This window comes from Heptranchias perlo, unplaced genomic scaffold (genome assembly GCF_035084215.1).
Source record: "Heptranchias perlo isolate sHepPer1 unplaced genomic scaffold, sHepPer1.hap1 HAP1_SCAFFOLD_641, whole genome shotgun sequence".
Classification (NCBI taxonomy): domain Eukaryota; kingdom Metazoa; phylum Chordata; class Chondrichthyes; order Hexanchiformes; family Hexanchidae; genus Heptranchias; species Heptranchias perlo.
The window spans coordinates 46,726-66,777 of NW_027139668.1; the positions used below are offsets into that span (position 1 = coordinate 46,726).

At 54.8% G+C, this 20,052-nt stretch overlaps 1 protein-coding gene across 3 annotated transcripts in view; it reads right to left on the reverse strand.

Annotated features, from left to right (window-relative positions):
- The window catches only part of LOC137318078 (integrin alpha-X-like), a 72,724-nt gene that overhangs the window by 12,590 nt on the left and 40,082 nt on the right, over positions 1–20,052 (reverse strand). For all 3 annotated transcript variants that reach the window (XM_067981045.1, XM_067981043.1, XM_067981042.1), the window contains exons 12-20: positions 16,742–16,890; positions 13,483–13,623; positions 9,520–9,723; positions 8,118–8,248; positions 6,565–6,722; positions 5,371–5,522; positions 4,222–4,353; positions 3,988–4,061; positions 3,034–3,175 (exon numbers count right to left, since the gene is read on the reverse strand). In XM_067981045.1, the coding sequence (XP_067837146.1) occupies positions 3,034–3,175; positions 3,988–4,061; positions 4,222–4,353; positions 5,371–5,522; positions 6,565–6,722; positions 8,118–8,248; positions 9,520–9,723; positions 13,483–13,623; positions 16,742–16,890 (1,283 nt within the window). The remainder of the gene's footprint in view (positions 1–3,033; positions 3,176–3,987; positions 4,062–4,221; positions 4,354–5,370; positions 5,523–6,564; positions 6,723–8,117; positions 8,249–9,519; positions 9,724–13,482; positions 13,624–16,741; positions 16,891–20,052) is intronic.

Consider the following 20,052-nt stretch of genomic DNA (forward strand, 5'->3'; position numbering starts at 1 on the left):
CTCGACCAACATCACCAAAAAAAAACAGATGATCTGGTCATTTATCACATTGCTGTTTGTGGGATCTTTCTGTGCACAAATTGGTTGCTGCCACGTTTCCTACATGACAACAGTGACCTCACTTCAAAAAGTACCTCATTGGGTGTGAAACACTTTGGGACATCCTGAGGTGGTGAAAGGGGCTGGAGAAATGGGAGTTCATCTTTCTCTCTTTCTCTCTTTCTTTCTCAATCTCTTTCTCTCTCTCTCTTTCTTTCTCTCCCCATTTCCTTCTTTCTCTCTCTCCCTCTTTCTTTCTTTCCTTTTCTCTCTCTTTTTGTTTCTTTCTTTGTTTCCTTGGGACATCCTGAGATGGTGAAAGGCTGTTTGGGAACTCCTGAGATGGTGAAAGGGTCTGTGGGACATCCTGAGATGGAGAAAGTGGCTTTGGGACATCCTGAGATGGAGAAAGTGGCTTTGGGACATCCTGAGATGGAGAAAGGGGCTTTGGGACATCCTGAGATGGTTGAAGGGGCTTTGGGACATCCTGAGATGGTGAAAGGGTCTTTGGGACATCCTGAGATGGTGAAAGGAGCTTTAGGACATCCTGAGATGGTGAAAGGGGCTTTTGGACATCCTGAGATGGTGAAAGGAGCTTTGGGACATCCTGAGATGGAGAAAGAGGCTTCGGGAAATCCTGAGATGGAGAAAGGGTCTGTGGGACATCCTGAGATGATGAAAGAGGCTTTGGGACATCCTGAGATGGTGAAAGGAGCTTTGGGACATCCTGAGATGGAGAAAGAGGCTTTGGGACATCCTGAGATGGAGAAAGGGGCTTTGGGACATCCTGAGATGGTGAAAGGGGCTTTGGGACATCCTGAGATGGAGAAAGTGGCTTTGGGACATCCTGAGATGGTGAAAGGGGCTTTTGGACATCCTGAGATGGTGAAAGGGGCTTTTGGACATCCTGAGATGGTGAAAGGAGCTTTGGGACATCCTGAGATGGAGAAAGAGGCTTCGGGAAATCCTGAGATGGAGAAAGGGTCTGTGGGACATCCTGAGATGATGAAAGAGGCTTTGGGACATCCTGAGATGGTGAAAGCAGCTTTGGGACATCCTGAGATGGAGAAAGAGGCTTTGGGACATCCTGAGATGGAGAAAGGGGCTTTGGGACATCCTGAGATGGTGAAAGGGGCTTTGGGACATCCTGAGATGGAGAAAGTGGCTTTGGGACATCCTGAGATGGAGAAAGGGGCTTTGGGACATCCTGAGATGGAGAAAGGGTCTGTGGGACATCCTGAGATGGAGAAAGGAGCTTTGGGACATCCTGAGATGGAGAAAGAGGCTTCGGGAAATCCTGAGATGGAGAAAGGGTCTGTGGGACATCCTGAGATGATGAAAGAGGCTTTGGGACATCCTGAGATGGTGAAAGGAGCTTTGGGACATCCTGAGATGGTGAAAGTGGCTTTAGGACATCCTGAGATGGAGAAAGGGACTTTTGGACACCCTGAGATGGAGAAAGGGGCTTTGGGACATCCTGAGATGGTGAAAGTGGCTTTAGGACATCCTGAGATGGTGAAAGTGGCTTTAGGACATCCTGAGATGGAGAAAGGGGCTTTGGGACATCCTGGGATGGAGAAAGGGACTTTTGGACATCCCGAGCTGGTGAAAGGGGCTTTGGAACATCGTGAGATGGTGAAATGAGCTTTGGGACAACCTGAGGTGATGAAAGTGGCTTTGGGACATCCTAAGATGGTGAAAGGGGCTTTGGGACACCCTGAGATGGAGAAAGGGGCTTTGGGACATCCTGAGATGGAGAAAGGGACTTTGGGACATCCTGAGATGGAGAAAGGAGCTTTGGGACCTCCCGAGCTGGTGAAAGGGGCTTTGGAACATCGTGAGATGGTGAAATGAGCTTTGGGACAACCTGAGGTGATGAAAGTGGCTTTGGGACATCCTAAGATGGTGAAAGGGGCTTTGGGACACCCTGAGATGGAGAAAGGGGCTTTGGGACATCCTGAGATGGAGAAAGGGGCTTTGGGACATCCTGAGATGGTGAAAGGGGCTTTGGAACATCGTGAGATGGTGAAATGAGCTTTGGGACAACCTGAGGTGATGAAAGTGGCTTTGGGACATCCTAAGATGGTGAAAGGGGCTTTGGGACACCCTGAGATGGAGAAAGGGGCTTTGGGACATCCTGAGATGGAGAAAGGGGCTTTGGGACATCCTGAGATGGTGAAAGGGTCTTTGGGACATCCTGAGATGGAGAAAGGGGCTTTGGGACATCCTGAGATGGAGAAAGGGGCTTTGGGACATCCTGAGATGGAGAAAGGGACTTTTGGACACCCTGAGATGGAGAAAGGGGCTTTAGGACATCCTGAGATGGAGAAAGGGACTTTTGGACACCCTGAGATGGAGAAAGGGGCTTTGGGACATCCTGAGATGGAGAAAGGGACTTTTGGACACCCTGAGATGGAGAAAGGGGCTTTGGGACATCCTGAGATGGAGAAAGGGACTTTTGGACATCCTGAGATGGTGAAAGTGGCTTTAGGACATCCTGAGATGGTGAAAGGGGCTTTGGGACATCCTGAGATGGTGAAAGTGACTTTAGGACATCCTGAGATGGAGAAAGGGGCTTTGGGACATCCTGAGATGGTGAAAATGACTTTAGGACATCCTGAGATGGTGAAAGGGGCTTTGGGGCATCCTGAGATGGAGAAAGGGGCTTTGGGACATCCTGAGATGGTGAAAGGGGCTTTGGGGCATCCTGAGATGGAGAAAGGGGCTTTGGAGCATCCTGAGATGGAGAAAGGGGCTTTGGGGCATCCTGAGATGGAGAAAGGGGCTTTGGGACATCCTGAGATGGTGAAAGGGGCTTTGGGGCATCCTGAGATGGTGAAAGAGGCTTTGGGACATCCTGAGATGGTGAAAGGGGCTTTGGGACATCTTGAGATGGAGAACGTTATTCTGTATAAATGCAAATTCCTTTTCTTCCCTTTCAAATCTCTGCCAACTTCTCGTGAGGCCACCCATGTGGACAAAGAACCTGGTTACCTGCTCATTGTTAAACTTCTTGAACGTGAAGCCGGGCGGATGGGACAGGACCATCGTCGTCTTGTAGGAATCTTCTCCCAGATTCTCCAAGGAGAGGCTGATGTCCAACACCGAGGAATTCCCCACCAACACCCTCCCCATCCTGTCCGGGGTGAAAAGAACAGGGGTGGGAGAGGAGGTTAAAGAGATCAGGATGTGGTCAATATAGTCACACGTGATCCCCCCGCTTCCCCTCCATAGGTGTCGCCCCCTACAGAACGAACGCAGAATTATATACCCCGCTAGTGGATATCCAGTGGCATTGCTCATCCAGAATCGGGAGGGTTACAGTGCGGGAGGGTATCGGGGGTGGGGTAGTGTGATGGTTATATTAATTGACTCGGGATTTCCCACCCCCTCTCCCCCCTCCCTAATCCACTCCCTCTTTCTTCCCCTCCCTCCCTTATCCACTCTCCCTCTCCCTCCCCAATCCAGCTCCCCCGCCTCCCCCTCCCTCCCTAATCCCGTCCCCCTCCCTCTCCCTCCCAAATCCACTCCCCCTCTCCCTCTCCCTCCCTAATGCTCTCTCCCACTCTGCCGCCATCCCTAATCCCCTCCCCCAATGCTTCCTACCTCCCTAATCCCCTCCTTCTCCCCCTCCCTCCCCAATCGCCTCCCCCCTCCCCCTCTCCCTCCCCAACCCAGCTCCCCCACTCACCCTCCCTCCCTGATCCCCTCTCCCTCTCCCTCCCCAATCCGGCTCCCTCACTCCCCCTCCCTCCCTCCCTAACCCCCTCCTCCTCTCCCTCCTCCTCCTCCTCCTCCTCCCCCCCATAAACTCCTCCCCAACACGGCAGCGAGAGGCCGAGAGGTCCCAGCGATGTCCCGAAATTCCACGGGTGGCCCTCCCTCCATCCCTCCCTCGCCCTTCGGGAAAGACGGAGGAGATGGGGGGGATGGGGGCTGATCTCTTACCCGCCGAGGTGAAAGTTCACACTGAGGTGGTCAGTACAATGTCCATCTTCCCCACAATCCTTCTCCATCGGGAGCTGAAAAGAAATCAGGAGCTGTTAAATCGAACTGGAAGGAATCATCCTTAACTCCCGACCCCTCCTCACCGCCCTCTCCCCTCGGTGAATCAGCCAGCCCCACCCTCCTTCTCCTCCCTGGCCGCTCGCCCCACACAAGCCCCTCTTCCCCGGGACTCACCAGCGCCAGGAGCGTCCTGTTGCACTGGCTGTTTAAGACGGGCAGAAGTCCCTGTGCCTTTTTGAGGGCTGTCGGCATCAGGGAGAAATCGATGGTCAGCTCGATGGGGGCCAGGTAGTCCTCGACGCAGGCCTGCGAGAGGGAGCAAGACAGGGGTCAGAGCAGGGCCGGGCAGGCCCCCAAATAAAATATTCACCATGGCTAGCTGGGAGGGGCTCATTAGCGTGGCAGATAAGGGAAAGTCGGCGGATGTGGTTTATATGGACTTCCAGAAGACATTTGACAAAAGTTCCACATGAAAGGCTGTTCGCAAAAATGAGAGAGGGTGGAATTGGAAGCAGGTTATTGACATGGGGAGGCAATTGGTGAGGAGTTTTGCAGACAGAGTAGGGGTAGTGGGTTTACAAACTATCAGGAAAGATTGAACAGACTGGGGCTCTTTTCTCGAGAAAAGAGAAGACTGAGGGGAGACCTGATCGAGGTCTTTAAGATTATGAAAGAGTTCGGTAGGGTAGACGTAGAGAATATGTTTCCAATTGTGGGGGGAGAGACCAGAACTAGGGGGGGGGCCATAAATATAAGATAGTCACTAATAAATCCAATCGGGAATTCAGGAGAAACTTCTTCACCCAGAGAGCGGTGAGAATGTGGAACTCGCTCCCACAAGGAGTAATTGAGGTGAAGAGTGTAGATGGATTTAAGGGGAAGCTGGATGAACACATGAGGGAGAGAGGGATAGAAGGAGATGGTGAGAGGGTGAGATGGAGGAGGGAGGGAGGGAGGAGAGATTGAGGGGGTTTTAAGGACAGAAATCACGAGCGGACCAAAAATAAGGCCAATGGGAAAGGTTGGCCTTTATCTCAAGAGGGGGCTGGAATACAAAGTGGGGGAGGTGATGCTCCAGATCTACAGACCCCCATCTGGAGAGACCTGCGTTCAGTTCTGGGCACCGCACCCCAGGGAGGAGATATCGGCCTTGGAGGGGGTGCAGAGAAGATTCACTAGAACGATACTGGAATGACGAGGAGAGGTCGCACAGACTAGGCTCGTATTCCCTCGAGGGGTTCCCTGGTGCCCTTGACACCTCTGGGGCCTGTGATTTAATTTAGGCCTGAGGCCTGAGGCCTGGGTACCACAGTGGAGCCTCACCAGAAGGTGGATCTGATGCTCCACGCAGTTTGTCCCCTCGGTAACGGTCAGGTTCCTGGTGAAGGGCCTCTCGGTCGACTCAAACACGGCTCTTCCCATCGGCCTGGAGGGATCCAGCTCCAAGTGATAGGTCAGGATGGAGAGTGGAGTTCCTGAATGTGGGAGGAGAAACGAGACTTGGACAACCAGAATCACATGGTGGGGGATGTTCACTCTCGGAGGGTCAGTACCGAGGGAGCGCCGCACTGTCGGAGGGTCAGTACTGAGGGAGCGCCGCACTGTCGGAGGGTCAGTACTGAGGGAGCGCCGCACTGTCGGAGGGTCGGTACTGAGGGAGCGCCGCACTGTCGGAGGGTCAGTCCTGAGGGAGCGCCGCACTGTCGGAGGGTCGGTACTGAGGGAGCGCCGCACTGTCGGAGGGTCGGTACCGAGGGAGCGCCGCACTGTCGGAGGGTCGGTACCGAGGGAGCGCCGCACTGTCGGAGGGTCGGTACCGAGGGAGCGCCGCACCGTCGGAGGGTCAGTACTGAGGGAGCGCCGCACTGTCGGAGGGTCGGTACTGAGGGAGCGCCGCACTGTCGGAGGGTCGGTACTGAGGGAGCGCCGCACTGTCGGAGGGTCAGTACCGAGGGAGCGCCGCACTGTCGGAGGGTCGGTACTGAGGGAGCGCCGCACTGTCGGAGGGTCAGTACTGAGGGAGCGCCGCACTGTGGGAGGTGCCGTCTTTCGGACGAGACGTTAAACCGAGGGCCCCGTCTGCCCCTCTCGGGCGGGCGTAAAAGATCCCACGGCCCACTATTGGAAGAAGAGCAGGGGGGAGTTCTCCCCGGGGGTCCTGGGGCCCCGACATTTATCCCTCGACCAACATCACTAAAAAAAAAAACGGATGATCTGGGTCATTCTCAAATTGCTGTTTGTGGGATCTTGCTGTGCGCAAATTGGCTGCCATGTTCCCCACATTACAAACAGTGACCGCACTTCATTGGCTGTGAAGCTTTGGGACATCCTGAGGTGGTGAAAGACCCTGTCGAAATGGGAGTTCCTTCCTTTTAAGAGTTGACGTGACCTCTTCTCAAGGGTCCTTTTTGGTCCTCTCTCTGGAATTCCACCCCCTCGAAAGGTGCCCTCCTTCCTCGATCTCCGTCACGTTGCCCCGGCCTCGATGGAACGGCTTTAAAATGGCGGATAACGTACCTTGGTTGGCCCGCGTCACAGGCGTCACGTCGAAACAGATGGACAGGTTGCTGACGAGCCTTTTCCCGTTGAAGGGGCCCTCCGTGCAGAAGTTCTGCAATGGGATCTCCTTTGGACTGAAGGACACCTTCCAGGTCACATTCAACACTGGCCTGGAGCTAGAAGGGAAGAGTTACTGTCAACCAACAGGCTACTGACCACTGGCTCACACGCAATCTCGCAACACAGGAGCTGGAGGAGGCCATTCAGCCCCTCGGGCCCGTTCCGCCATTCAGTCAGATCATCAGAGGACACAACTCTAAAAGGGGGTACAGGAACAGAGAGATCTGGGGGTATTTGTGCACAAATCGTCGAAGGTGGCAGGGCAGGTTGAGAAAGTGGTTGAAAAAGCAGACGGGATCCTGGGCTTGATAAATAGAGGCAGAGAGTACAAAAGTATGGAAGTCATGATGGACCTTTATAAAACACTGGTTGGGCCACAACTGGTGTCCAGTTCTGGGCACCGCACTTTAGGAAAGATGTGAAGGTCTCAGAGAGGGTGCAGAAGAGATTTACTAGAATGATTCCAGGGATGAGGGACTTTAGTGAGGTGGACAGACTGGAGGAGCTGGGGTTGTTCTCCTTGGAACAGAGACGGTCGCGAGGAGATTTGATCGAGGGGTTCAAAATCATGAAGGGTCCAGACAGAGTAGATGGAGAGAAACTCTTCCCATTGGCGGAAGGGTCAAGGACCAGAGGGCACGGATTTAAGGCGATTGGCAAAAGAACCAAAGGTGAGATGAGGAGAGACTTTTCTCCCCAGCGAGTGGTGAGGATCTGGAATGCACTGCCCGAGGGGGAGGTGGAGGCAGATTCAATCATGGCCTCCGAAAGGGAACTGGATTAGATCCTCCCCCTTAATCTTCTACGCTCGAGGGAACACAAGCCGAGTCTGTGCGACCTCGCCTCGTCGTTTTAGCCCCCCGGTATCGTTCTGGTGAACCTGCTCTGCGCCCCCTCCAAGGCCGATATATCTCCCTCCTGGGGTGCGGTGCCCAGAACTGACCACAGTCGACACTATCTTTGCATCTTGGTGGCGTCAGCAAACGTGACTCGATTCCAGTCTGGCGTTGGCTCGCACGATGGCCGCCAGCCTCGCTGGGAGAAATAGCCGAGCCTGGGGTGCCTCTGGTTCCCTCTTGCATCTCCCTTCGCGCACCCCCACCCCCGACCCATCGCTTTCAGGGGCGAGGCAAATCAAGATCCCGGCGACAGCGGTGAGGCGAACGGTTTGGGCGAGACGTTAAGCCCAGGGCCCCGTCTGCCCCTCTCTGGGTGGGCGTCTACGGTCCCATGGACGCCATTGGGAGCTCCCATTCCCGGACTATCAATTTTCACCGCCCCCTTTCCCTGGGTCTATTACCCCTCCGATCATGGGATTGACCTGAAATCGACTCTCCCATCCCTGGTGGCGTTCGATGACGAGGGGAGGGGAGGGTGAGAGGGTCCACGTCCCAGTTGTGTGCGGCCCCCCCCCGGCTCCCACACCCTACCCCACCCTGGCCACTCCTTACCGGAGCAGCACGGCCTTCCCCAGCGCTCCCACCGCGATGTCCATCAGCCCGTCACCCGTCACGTCCATGGTGCCGTCCACCGATTGCCCGAAATACCTCAAGCCCCTCGAGATGGTGAAGGCCTCGATTCTCTGGGGGGGTCGGAGAAGAGGGAAAATCAAGAAGGGAACGCAGGACCGGGCGGCTATACGCAGGCCCCAATCAATACACAGGCCCCAATCAATACACAGGCCCCAGTCAATACACAGGCCCCAATCAATACGCAGGCCCCAATCAATATACAGGCCCCAATCAATACACAGGCCCCAATCCACACACAGGCCCCAATCAATACACAGGGCCCAGTTAATACACAGGCCCCAGTTAATACACAGGCCCCAGTTGATACACAGGCCCCAATCAATACACAGGCCCCAATTAATACACAGGCCCCAGTTAATACACAGGCCCCAATTAATACACAGGCCCCAATCAATGCACAGGCCCCAGTTAATACACAGGCCCCAATTAATACACAGGCTCCAATCAATACACAGACCCCAATTTATACACATGCCCCAATCAATACACAGGCCCCAATCAATACACAGGCCCCAATCAATAAACATTACACAGGCCCCAGTTAATACACAGACCCCAATCAATACACAGGCCCCAACCAATACACAGGCCCCAATTAATACACAGGCCCCAATTATTCACAGGCCCCAATCAATACACAGGCCCCAACCAATACACAGGCCCCAATTAATACACAGGCCCCAGTTAATACACAGGCCCCAATTAATACACAGGCCCCAATCAATGCACAGGCCCCAGTTAATACACAGGCCCCAATTAATACACAGGCTCCAATCAATACACAGACCCCAATTTATACACATGCCCCAATCAATACACAGGCCCCAATCAATACACAGGCCCCAATCAATAAACATTACACAGGCCCCAGTTAATACACAGACCCCAATCAATACACAGGCCCCAACCAATACACAGGCCCCAATTAATACACAGGCCCCAATTATTCACAGGCCCCAATCAATACACAGGCCCCAATCAATACACAGGCCCCAATCAATACACAGGCCCCAATCAATAAACATTACACAGGTCCCAGTTAATACACAGGCCCCAATCAATACACAGGCCCCAGTTAATTCACAGGCCCCAATTAATACACAGGCCCCGGTTCATACACAGGCCCCAATCAATACACAAGCCCCAATAAATACACAGGCCCCAATCAATACACAGGCCCCAGTTAATACACAGGGCCCAATTAATACACAGGGCCCAATAAATACACAGGCCCCAATTAATACACAGGCCCCAGTTAATACACAGGTCCCAATTTAATCCAGGGCCTGAATTTAATCCAGGGGAGAGCCCCTTCACTGACCTGGCTATACCTGGGCCCGATACCCTGAGGTTTCCCGTGGTAGATGTAGACGCTCCCCCGATGCTCGTCCTCCAGGGGGGCCCCGATGGCCACATCGCCCAGCCCGTCACCGTTCAGGTCCGTCAGGGCCGCGATGGCGCTCCCAAACCGTCCCAGCTCGTTCCCCTCGACCCCTCGGAGGGTCCCAGTGCAGGAGAAATTACCCTGGATGGAGAGAGAGAGAGAGAGAGAGAGAGAGACAGAGCAAGGTGAACAAGCGGGAATGTGTAACCGGGCGAGGATCGTCACAAACCTCTCATACAAACTCCCGCCCTTGTGTAAAGGCACTTAGACTCAATCAGACTATCTGTCTGAAACTGTCGAGCTGTCACGCACGCAGACGTCACACTGCAGACGTCACACCGCAGACGTCGCACTGCAGACGTCACACTGCAGACGTCACACCGCAGACGTCGCACTGCAGACGTCACACTGCAGACGTCACACTGCAGACGTCACACTGCAGACGTCACACCGCAGACGTCACACCGCAGACGTCACAGACGTCACACTGCAGACGTCACACTGCAGATGTCACACTGCAGGCGTCACACTGCAGACGTCACACTGCAGACGTCACACCGCAGACGTCACATCGCAGACATCACAGACGTCACACTGCAGACGTCGCACCGCAGACGTCGCACCGCAGATGTCACACTGCAGACGTCACACTGCAGACGTCACACCGCAGACGTCACACCGCAGACGTCACACCGCAGACGTCACACTGCAGACATCACACCGCAGACGTCACACCGCAGACATCACAGACGTCACACTGCAGACGTCACACTGCAGACATCACAGGCGTCGCACTGCAGACGTCACACTGCAGACGTCACACTGCAGACGTCACACCGCAGACGTCACACCGCAGACGTCACACCGCAGACGTCACACTGCAGACATCACACTGCAGACGTCACAGATGTCACACTGCAGACGTCACACTGCAGACGTCACAGACGTCACACTGCAGACGTCACACCGCAGACGTCGCACTGCAGACGTCACACTGCAGAGTCACAGACGTCACACTGCAGACGTCACACTGCAGACGTCACACTGCAGACGTCACAGATGTCACACTGCAGACGTCACACTGCAGACGTCACAGATGTCGCACTGCAGACGTCACAGACGTCACACTGCAGACGTCACACTGCAGACGTCACACCGCAGACGTCACACCGCAGATGTCACACCGCAGACGTCACACCGCAGACGTCACACTGCAGACATCACACTGCAGACGTCACACTGCAGACGTCACACTGCAGACATCACACTGCAGACATCACAGATGTCACACTGCAGACGTCACACTGCAGACATCACAGACGTCACACTGCAGACGTCACACTGCAGACGTCACACTGCAGACGTCACACTGCAGACGTCACAGATGTCACACTGCAGACGTCACACTGCAGAGTCACAGACGTCACACTGCAGGCGTCACACCGCAGACGTCACACTGCAGACGTCACACCGCAGACGTCACAGATGTCACACTGCAGAGTCACAGACGTCACACTGCAGACGTCACACTGCAGACGTCACACTGCAGACGTCACACCGCAGACGTCACAGATGTCACACTGCAGAGTCGCAGACGTCACACTGCAGACGTCACACTGCAGACTTCACAATGCAGACGTCACAGACGTCGCACTGCAGACGTCACACTGCAGACGTCACACCGCAGACGTCACACTGCAGACGTCACAATGCAGACGTCACACTGCAGACGTCACAATGCAGACGTCACACCGCAGACGTCGCACCGCAGACGTCGCACTGCAGACGTCACACTGCAGACGTCACACCGCAGATATCACACCGCAGACGTCGCACCGCAGACGTCGCACCGCAGACGTCGCACCGCAGACGTCACACCGCAGACGTCACACTGCAGACGTCACACCGCAGACATCACAGATGTCACACTGCAGACGTCACACTGCAGACGTCACACCGCAGAGATCATAGACGTCACACTGCAGACGTCACACTGCAGACGTCACGCTGCAGACGTCACACTGCAGACGTCGCAGATGTCGCACCGCAGATGTCGCACCGCAGACGTCGCACTGCAGACGTCGCACTGCAGACGTCACACCGCAGACGTCACACTGCAGACGTCGCACCGCAGACGTCACACTGCAGACGTCGCATTGCAGACGTCGCATTGCAGACGTCACACCGCAGACGTCACAGACGTCGCACTGCAGACGTCACACTGCAGACATCACAGACATCACACTGCAGACGTCACACTGCAGACGTCACACCGCAGACATCACAGATGTCACACTGCAGACGTCACACCGCAGACGTCACACCGCAGAGATCATAGACGTCACACTGCAGACGTCACACTGCAGACGTCACACTGCAGACGTCACACCGCAGAGATCATAGACGTCACACTGCAGACGTCACGCTGCAGAGATCATAGACGTCACACTGCAGACGTCACACTGCAGACGTCACACTGCAGAGTCACAGATGTCACACCGCAGACGTCACACCGCAGACGTCACACCGCAGATGTCACACTGCAGACGTCAGGCCGCAGACGTCACGCCGCAGACGTCACGCTGCAGACGTCACACTGCAGACGTCACACTGCAGAGTCACAGATGTCACACTGCAGACGTCACACCGCAGACGTCACACTGCAGACGTCACAGATGTCACACTGCAGACGTCACACTGCAGACATCACAGACGTCACACTGCAGACGTCACACTGCAGACGTCACAGACGTCACACTGCAGACGTCACACCGCAGACGTCACACTGCAGACGTCACACCGCAGACGTCACACTGCAGACGTCACACTGCAGACGTCACACTGCAGACGTCACACTGCAGACGTCACACTGCAGAGTCACAGACGTCACACTGCAGACGTCACACTGCAGACGTCACACCGCAGACGTCACACTGCAGACGTCATAGATGTCACACTGCAGGTGTCACACTGCAGGCGTCACACTGCAGACGTCACAGATGTCACACTGCAGACGTCACACTGCAGAGTCACAGACGTCACACTGCAGACGTCACACTGCAGAGTCACAGACGTCACATTGCAGACTTCACACTGCAGACTTCACACTGCAGACTTCACACTGCAGATGTCACAGACGTCACACTGCAGACGTCACACTGCAGACATCACAGATGTCACACTGCAGAGTCACAGACGTCACACTGCAGACGTCACACTGCAGACGTCACACTGCAGACGTCACACTGCAGACGTCACACCGCAGATGTCACAGACGTCACACTGCAGACATCACACTGCAGACGTCACACTGCAGACGTCGCACTGCAGACGTCGCACTGCAGACGTCGCACTGCAGACGTCGCACTGCAGACGTCACAGACATCACACTGCAGACGTCACACCGCAGATGTCACAGCACAGATATCACAACACCGAAGTCACACTAAAGCTGTCACGCAGCAGACGTCACACTACAGACATCACAGACGTCACACTGCAGACGTCACACTGCAGACGTCACAGACGTCACGCAGCAGACGTCACACAGCAGACGTCACGCAGCAGGTGGCACCTTGCTGATTTCATGTTTTGTTACGGGCGCAAAACAATTTCAAAATGTTAGCGACCTTCCGAATGATGGCTCGCAGCCTGAAACACAAAAATGACAAGTTCCCTGACCGAGGAGCAATTGAACTCCGAGTGGCCTCAGGCTGTGTTTACTTAACAACAATTTGTGCCCTGTGCTGTGCCCGGCCTGCTCGAGCACAGGTCAATAAAACACTACATGATCACGAGACCTGAACTCGAGATACGAGCTCCCACTGGATCAATAAATCCCTTTACTGTCTTCCTGGTTTGTTTGTCAATTGGGCGTAAAGATTGGTTTTGGAAACTTACCTCGGGGGACATCGTACAGACGATCACCGTACCCCCGATCCCCTGGTCATGATAAAGTGGGGCTCCGATTAACAACAGGTCTGTCTCCCCGTCTCCAGTCAGATCCACAGTGCAAAGTTCACAGCCAAAGTACGAGCCAATCTGAAACACAATTGGACATCAATTCAGAGTAAAGCTCCCTCTACACTGTCCCGTCAAACACTCCCAGGGTCAGGTACAGGGTTAGATACAGAGTAAAGCTCCCTCTACACTGTCCCATCAAACACTCCCAGGGTCAGGTACAGGGTTAGATACAGAGTAAAGCTCCCTCTACACTGTCCCGTCCAACACTCCCAGGGCAGGTACAGGGTTAGATACAGAGTAAAGCTCCCTCTACACTGTCCCATCAAACACTCCCAGGGCAGGTACAGGGTTAGATACAGAGTAAAGCTCCCTCTACACTGTCCCGTCAAACACTCCCAGGGCAGGTACAGGGTTAGATACAGAGTAAAGCTCCCTCTACACTGTCCCGTCAAACACTCCCAGGGTCAGGTACAGGGTTAGATACAGAGTAAAGCTCCCTCGACGCTGTCCCATCAAACACTCCCAGGGCAGGTACAGGGTTAGATACAGAGTAAAGCTCCCTCTACACTGTCCCATCAAACACTCCCAGGGTCAGGTACAGAGTTAGATACAGAGTAAAGCTCCCTCTACACTGTCCCATCAAACACTCCCAGGGCAGGTACAGGGTTAGATACAGAGTAAAGCTCCCTCTACACTGTCCCATCAAACACTCCCAGGGCAGGTACAGGGTTAGATACAGAGTAAAGCTCCCTCCACACTGTCCCGTCAAACACTCCCAGGGCAGGTACAGGGTTAGACACAGAGTAAAGCTCCCTCTACACTGTCCCATCAAACACTCCCAGGGCAGGTACAGGGTTAGATACAGAGTAAAGCTCCCTCTACACTGTCCCATCAAACACTCCCAGGGTCAGGTACAGGGTTAGATACAGAGTAAAGCTCCCTCTACACTGTCCCGTCAAACACTCCCAGGGTCAGGTACAGGGTTAGATACAGAGTAAAGCTGCCTCTACACTGTCCCATCAAACACTCCCAGGGTCAGGTACAGGGTTAGATACAGAGTAAAGCTCCCTCTACACTGTCCCATCAAACACTCCCAGGGTCAGGTACAGGGTTAGATACAGAGTAAAGCTCCCTCTACACTGTCCCGTCAAACACTCCCAGGGCAGGTACAGGGTTAGATACAGAGTAAAGCTCCCTCGACGCTGTCCCATCAAACACTCCCAGGGCAGGTACAGGGTTAGATACAGAGTAAAGCTCCCTCTACACTGTCCCATCAAACACTCCCAGGGCAGGTACAGGGTTAGATACAGAGTAAAGCTCCCTCTACACTGTCCCATCAAACACTCCCAGGGCAGGTACAGGGTTAGATACAGAGTAAAGCTCCCTCTACACTGTCCCGTCAAACACTCCCAGGGCAGGTACAGGGTTAGACACAGAGTAAAGCTCCCTCTACACTGTCCCATCAAACACTCCCAGGGCAGGTACAGGGATAGATACAGAGTAAAGCTCCCTCTACACTGTCCCATCAAACACTCCCAGGGTCAGGTACAGGGTTAGATACAGAGTAAAGCTCCCTCTACACTGTCCCATCAAACACTCCCAGGGTCAGGTACAGGGTTAGATACAGAGTAAAGCTCCCTCTACACTGTCCCATCAAACACTCCCAGGGTCAGGTACAGGGTTAGATACAGAGTAAAGCTCCCTCTACACTGTCCCATCAAACACTCCCAGGGTCAGGTACAGGGTTAGATACAGAGTAAAGCTCACTCTACACTGTCCCATCAAACACTCCCAGGGTCAGGTACAGGGTTAGATACAGAGTAAAGCTCCCTCTACACTGTCCCATCAAACACTCCCAGGGCAGGTACAGGGTAAGATACAGAGTAAAGCTCCCTCTACACTGTCCCATCAAACACTCCCAGGGTCAGGTACAGGGTTAGATACAGAGTAAAGCTCCCTCTACACTGTCGCATCAAACACTCCCAGGGCAGGTACAGGGTTAGATACAGAGTAAAGCTCCTTCTACACTGTCCCGTCAAACACTCCCAGGGTCAGGTACAGGGTTAGATACAGAGTAAAGCTCCCTCTACACTGTCCCATCTAACACTCCCAGGGTCAGGTACAGGGTTAGATACAGAGTAAAGCTCCCTCTACACTGTCCCATCAAACACTCCCAGGGTCAGGTACAGGGTTAGATACAGAGTAAAGCTCCCTCGACGCTGTCCATTAAAACTAATGAAAACTCATACATCTCTTGGTTGACCTCATTCGCCCTTCGAAGAGCCCATGGTTTCCCCAAGGCAGCCAGTAACTGCCTCCTGAGTTCCCACTCCCTCTCTTCTCCCACCCTTACCCAGGTACGGGTCACCAAGGTTGTCCCTCCTTCCCCTCCGAAGGAGCAGTTCGATCTGAAAGGGGCTTTCCAAGAATCTCCCGGAGACATCTCCAAATATTTCGCCTGCAACGGGGGACTTCAGGGCCACCGCCACTGCTCTTGAGGTCGGCACGGCAGACAAATCAAGGCACAGCAAGATCCCACAAACAAGCAATTCGTTGAATGACCTGTTCTTGTGGGTGGTGTCGGTCGAGAAAGAAATCTCGGCCCCAGGACACCCCGGGGAGAACTCCCCCCTGCTCTTCTTCCAATAGTGGGTCGTGGGATCTTTTACACCCACCCGGGAGGGGCAGACGGGGCCCTCGGTTTAACGCCTCGTCCCGAAAGACGGCACCTCCGACAGTGCGGCGCTCCCTCAGTACCGACCCTCCCACAGTGCGGCGCTCCCTCAGCACCGACCCTCCGACAGTGCGGCGCTCCCTCAGTACCGACCCTCCGACAGTGCGGCGCTCCCTCAGTACTGACCCTCCGACAGTGCGGCGCTCCCTCAGTACCGACCCTCCGACAGTGCGGCGCTCCCTCAGTACTGACCCTCCGACAGTGCGGCGCTCCCTCAGTACCGACCCTCCGACAGTGCGGCGCTCCCTCAGTACCGACCCTCCGACAGTGCAACGCTCCCTCAGTACTGACCCTCCGACAGCGCGGCGCTCCCTCAGTTTTGGGATCTTCCTGTGCTCAAAATGGCGTCGTTGACCCATTGGCCGCCCTGGGTCACTGTTTCTACTTGTCGTGGATCGAACCCTCCATCCCCCCTCCGCTCCCCCCACGACACCCCGAGCGCACAGGGAGATCCCACGGTACCTGTTCTCCTGGGATGTGTTGCCGTGGTTCCCACGGGCTCCCGTCGTGGCCAGGCTGGAAGACGATGACCGTGCCCCTGTGTCGGTAGCGGGGAGCCCCCACCACGTACAGCCTTTGGTTGCCGCGGGCGGCAGATTCCACCGAGTAGCCTAAGACGGGAACGTCACACAGAGACACAGGCAAACAAGACGGGTTCAGACATCGGAACAGGAGGAGGCCGGGCAGGGCACAGAAACAGGCCATTCGGCCCCACGGGTCCGTGCTCCTCCCTCCCTCCCTCCTCCATCTCACCCTCTCACCATCTCCTTCTATCCCTCTCTCCCTCATGTGTTTATCGAGCTTCCCCTTAAATCCATCCACACTATTCACCTCAACTACTCCTTGTGGGAGCGAGTTCCACATTCTCACCACTCTCTGGGTGAAGAAGTTTCTCCTGAATTCCCGATTGGATTTATTAGTGACTATCTTATATTTATGGCCCCCCCCTAGTTCTGGTCTCCCCCACAAGTGGAAACATATTCTCTACGTCTACCCTATCGAACCCTTTCATAATCTTAAAGACCTCGATCAGGTCACCCCTCAGTCTTCTCTTTTCTAGAGAAAAGAGCCCCAGTCTGTTCAGCCTTTCCTGATAGTTTATAAACCTCTCAGTTCTGGTATCATCCCAGTAAATCTTTTTTGCACCTTCTCCAGTGCCTCCACATCCTTTCTATGATATGGAGACCAGAACTGTGCCCAGTACTCCCAGTGTGGTCTAACCAGACCAGAACTGTGCCCAGTGCTCCCAGTGTGGTCTAACCAGACCAGAACTGTGCCCAGTACTCCCAGTGTGGTCTAACCAGACCGGAACTGTGCACAGTCCTCCCAGTGTGGGCTAACCAGACCAGAACTGTGCCCAGTGATCCCAGTGTGGTCTAACCAGACCGGAACTGTGCCCAGTACTCCCAGTGTGGTCTAACCAGACCAGAACTGTGCCCAGTACTCCCAGTGTGGTCTAACCAGACCGGAACTGTGCACAGTGCTCCCAGTGTGGTCTAACCAGACCGGAACTGTGCCCAGTGCTCCCAGTGTGGTCTAACCAGACCAGAACTGTGCCCAGTGCTCCCAGTGTGGTCTAACCAGACCAGAACTGTGCCCAGTACTCCCAGTGTGGTCTAACCAGACCAGAACTGTGCCCAGTGCTCCCAGTGTGGTCTAACCAGACCAGAACTGTGCCCAGTACTCCCAGTGTGGTCTAACCAGACCAGAACTGTGCCCAGTACTCCCAGTGTGGTCTAACCAGACCAGAACTGTGCCCAGTGCTCCCAGTGTGGTCTAACCAGACCAGAACTGTGCCCAGTGCTCCCAGTGTGGTCTAACCAGACCAGAACTGTGCCCAGTACTCCCAGTGTAGTCTAACCAGACCAGAACTGTGCCCAGTACTCCCAGTGTGGTCTAACCAGACCAGAACTGTGCACAGTACTCCCAGTGTGGTCTAACCAGACCAGAACTGCGCCCAGTACTCCCAGTGTGGCCTAACCAGACCAGAACTGTGCCCAGTACTCCCAGTGTGGTCTAACCAGACCAGAACTGTGCCCAGTACTCCCAGTGTGGTCTCACCAGACCAGAACTGTGCCCAGTACTCCCAGTGTGGTCTAACCAGACCAGAACTGTGCCCAGTACTCCCAGTGTGGTCTAACCAAACTGGAACTGTGCCCAGTACTCCCAGTGTGGTCTAACCAGACCAGAACTGTGCCCAGTGCTCCCAGTGTGGTCTAACCAGACCAGAACTGTGCACAGTGCTCCCAGTGTGGTCTAACCAGACCAGAACTGTGCCCAGTACTCCCAGTGTGGTCTAACCAGACCAGAACTGTGCCCAGTACTCCCAGTGTGGTCTAACCAGACCAGAACTGTGCCCAGTACTCCCAGTGTGGTCTAACCAGACCAGAACTGTGCCCAGTGCTCCCAGTGTGGTCTAACCAGACCAGAACTGTGCACAGTACTCCCAGTGTGGTCTAACCAGACCGGAACTGTGCCCAGTACTCCCAGTGTGGTCTAACCAGACCGGAACTGTGCCCAGTACTCCCAGTGTGGTCTAACCAGACCAGAACTGTGCCCAGTGCTCCCAGTGTGGTCTAACCAGACCAGAACTGTGCCCAGTGCTCCCAGTGTGGTCTAACCAGACCAGAACTGTGCCCAGTACTCCCAGTGTAGTCGAACCAGACCAGAACTGTGCCCAGTACTCCCAGTGTGGTCTAACCAGACCAGAACTGTGCACAGTACTCCCAGTGTGGTCTAACCAGACCAGAACTGCGCCCAGTACTCCCAGTGTGGTCTAACCAGACCAGAACTGTGCCCAGTACTCCCAGTGTGGTCTAACCAGACCAGAACTGTGCCCAGTACTCCCAGTGTGGTCTCACCAGACCAGAACTGTGCCCAGTACTCCCAGTGTGGTCTAACCAGACCGGAACTGTGCACAGTACTCCCAGTGTGGTCTAACCAGACCGGAACTGTGCCCAGTACTCCCAGTGTGGTCTAACCAGACTGGAACTGTGCCCAGTACTCCCAGTGTGGTCTAACCAGACCAGAACTGTGCCCAGTGCTCCCAGTGTGGTCTAACCAGACCAGAACTGTGCACAGTGCTCCCAGTGTGGTCTAACCAGACCAGAACTGTGCCCAGTACTCCCAGTGTGGTCTAACCAGACCAGAACTGTGCCCAGTATTCCCAGTGTGGTCTAACCAGACCAGAACTGTGCACAGTACTCCCAGTGTGGTCTAACCAGACCAGAACTGCGCCCAGTACTCCCAGTGTGGTCTAACCAGACCGGAACTGTGCCCAGTGCTCCCAGTGTGGTCTAACCAGACCAGAACTGTGCCCAGTGCTCCCAGTGTGGCCTAACCAGACCAGAACTGTGCCCAGTACTCCCAGTGTGGTCTAACCAGACCAGAACTGTGCCCAGTGCTCCCGGTGTGGTCTAACCAGACCAGAACTGTGCCCAGTACTCCCAGTGTGGTCTAACCAGACCAGAACTGTGCCCAGTACTCCCAGTGTGGTCTAACCAGACCGGAACTGTGTCCAGTACTCCCAGTGTGGTCTAACCAGACCGGAACTGTGCCCAGTACTCCCAGTGTGGTCTAACCAGACCGGAACTGTGCCCAGTACTGCCAGTGTGGTCTAACCAGACCGGAACTGTGCCCAGTACTCCCAGTGTGGTCTAACCAGTCCGGAACTGTGCCCAGTACTGCCAGTGTGGTCTAACCAGACCGGAACTGTGCCCAGTACTCCCAGTGTGGTCTAACCAGACCAGAACTGTGCCCAGTACTCCCAGTGT